General features: G+C 48.7%; 1 protein-coding gene across 1 annotated transcript in view; it reads right to left on the bottom strand.

Annotated features, from left to right (window-relative positions):
* The window catches only part of LOC108802861 (guanylate-binding protein 1-like), a gene marked incomplete at its 3' end in the record, with an annotated part of 56,285 nt that overhangs the window by 43,815 nt on the left and 10,595 nt on the right, over positions 1-1,875 (bottom strand). The window contains exon 4 of the mRNA XM_018574715.1: positions 421-523. Coding sequence (XP_018430217.1) covers positions 421-523 — 103 coding nt within the window. The remainder of the gene's footprint in view (positions 1-420; positions 524-1,875) is intronic.

Below are 1,875 nucleotides of genomic sequence, written 5' to 3'. Positions count from 1 at the left end.
GGGAAAGACCAATGTGTGTGCTGGAGGTGGGATCTCACTGGGGAAAGACCAATGTGTGTGTGCTGGAGGTGGGATCTCACTGGGGAAAGACCAATGTGTGTGCTGCAGGTGAGATCTCACTGGGGAAAGACCAATGTGTGTGCTGGAGGAGGGATTCAGGGGAAAGACAAAGGTGCAAGGTAGAGGTGGGACCCCACTGGGGAAAGATCAATGTGAGTGTGCTGGAGGAGATACAGTATCTCACTGGGGAAAGAGCCAATGTGTGTGTGCAGAGGTGGGATCTCACTGGGGAAAGACCAATGTGTGTGCTGGAGGTGGGATCTCACTGGGGAAAGACCAATGTGTGTGCTGGAGGTGGGATCTCACTGGAGAAGAGGCAAATTTCCTCCAGTGGCACAAAAAAACAAAGTAATAATTCACCTGCTCTCTCCTTTTCTCTTTGGGTCATAGCATTGTCCTCTTGTATTATTGCAAGTTCAATGGTTTTTTTAGATTCAATGTACTCCTTCAGCACTTCTTCCGCCTGTCGCCGCAGCTGAAGCGGATCCCAACAATTGTGCCGGGATCCGCCCAGCTGCGTAAGTGACAGCTGGCTCTGGCTATCTAGAGGCAGCTGTACCCGCCCCCTCCCCGTCAGTCAGCGCTGGCAGATCGGAGCGGGGAGGGGGGAATCCAGCCACTCCCCTGTCACGGCAGAGAGCCGTGACAGGATCGAGAGGTGAGTGAACGCCGGTATGTGTTCGCTCACCTCCCGATCTACTGAGCCGACCTGGGACAGTCTCATTGTCACAGGTCGGCTAAAACTATGAGGTGAGTGAAAAGCACGCCCCTCATAGTTCTCCTTTAATGATCGAGAGGTGGCTCCTGATCATGTGATTACTAGTTCTTAGACTCCTCCTCTGTCTCTTTCTTCTTTGTAAGCAGAAAATTATACATTGCATCTCTTGCTCCTTGATATCCGTACCTCTAGTCAATAGAGTACCAAGTTCGCACACCACTGAGCTCAGTCGCAGAATCGTCGCTGTCGTCACTTTCAGTGTCTGATGACGAGTTTCTCCACGAATCGCTATCGCTCAATTCTGCAAGTGATTCTAATTCACTATCAATGTTTTCTAGCTGCTCAAAAAACGCTTTCGACCTAAAGAGATGCTGTTTGGATGCCATGGACGTTCTCAAGTTTCCAGGCAGAAAGAACGGTCAAAGTGCAGGCAGTGCGCTGGACAAAGCTCTGGGGACAAAATTGAAGTGAAATAGTTTGATACATAAATGTAATCATAACAGATTACATTGTATTTTGTGTATGTCATGTTGTGTTTAATTTTCACTTTTTAAATCACCCGCTGGTTCCGCCCCCTGCGACGCGGGTGTTCGCAAGGGACGGAACCCGGAAGACGGATGCCGGGATAGGCCGGAGGACACAGCGGGGTTCGTGGACAAGGTAAGTGAAGCACAGTGTAATCCCGAGTCTGGCTCGGGGTTACCGGTTTTGGTACTGAAAATTAACCCCGAGCCACACTCGGGATTACCACCAGGAAGGTTAAAGAAAAGTGAAAAAAGTACCGTTATTCTCTGTGAAGCCGCTATACAGCAAAATCCCGTGTGTTTTTTTTTGTTGTGTTTTTTTGCTGTTATTCGGTGGTCACTAAAAAGAAAAAGTGCTTCAGCGCTGAAAGGGTGGTTAACTAAGTGTGCACTTAGTTATCACCCTTTTCTGTGCGGAAGTGCATAGCTTAAAGCTTTCTGAAGATGGAAGCTTTAAGTAGTGTGGTCTGTGCTTCAGCAATGAAAGGGCTTCCCCTCATTATATATCCTTTCCCCCTGATGAAATGGGGGGACGGATATGAAATTAGGGGAATGGATATGAAAATGGGGGGG

Source organism: Nanorana parkeri, unplaced genomic scaffold, assembly GCF_000935625.1.
Source record: "Nanorana parkeri isolate BGI_ZX_2015 unplaced genomic scaffold, ASM93562v1 scaffold3182, whole genome shotgun sequence".
NCBI lineage: Eukaryota > Metazoa > Chordata > Amphibia > Anura > Dicroglossidae > Nanorana > Nanorana parkeri.
The sequence above is the reverse complement of the archived record's forward strand: the minus strand, read 5'-3'. Positions and strand labels throughout refer to the sequence as shown.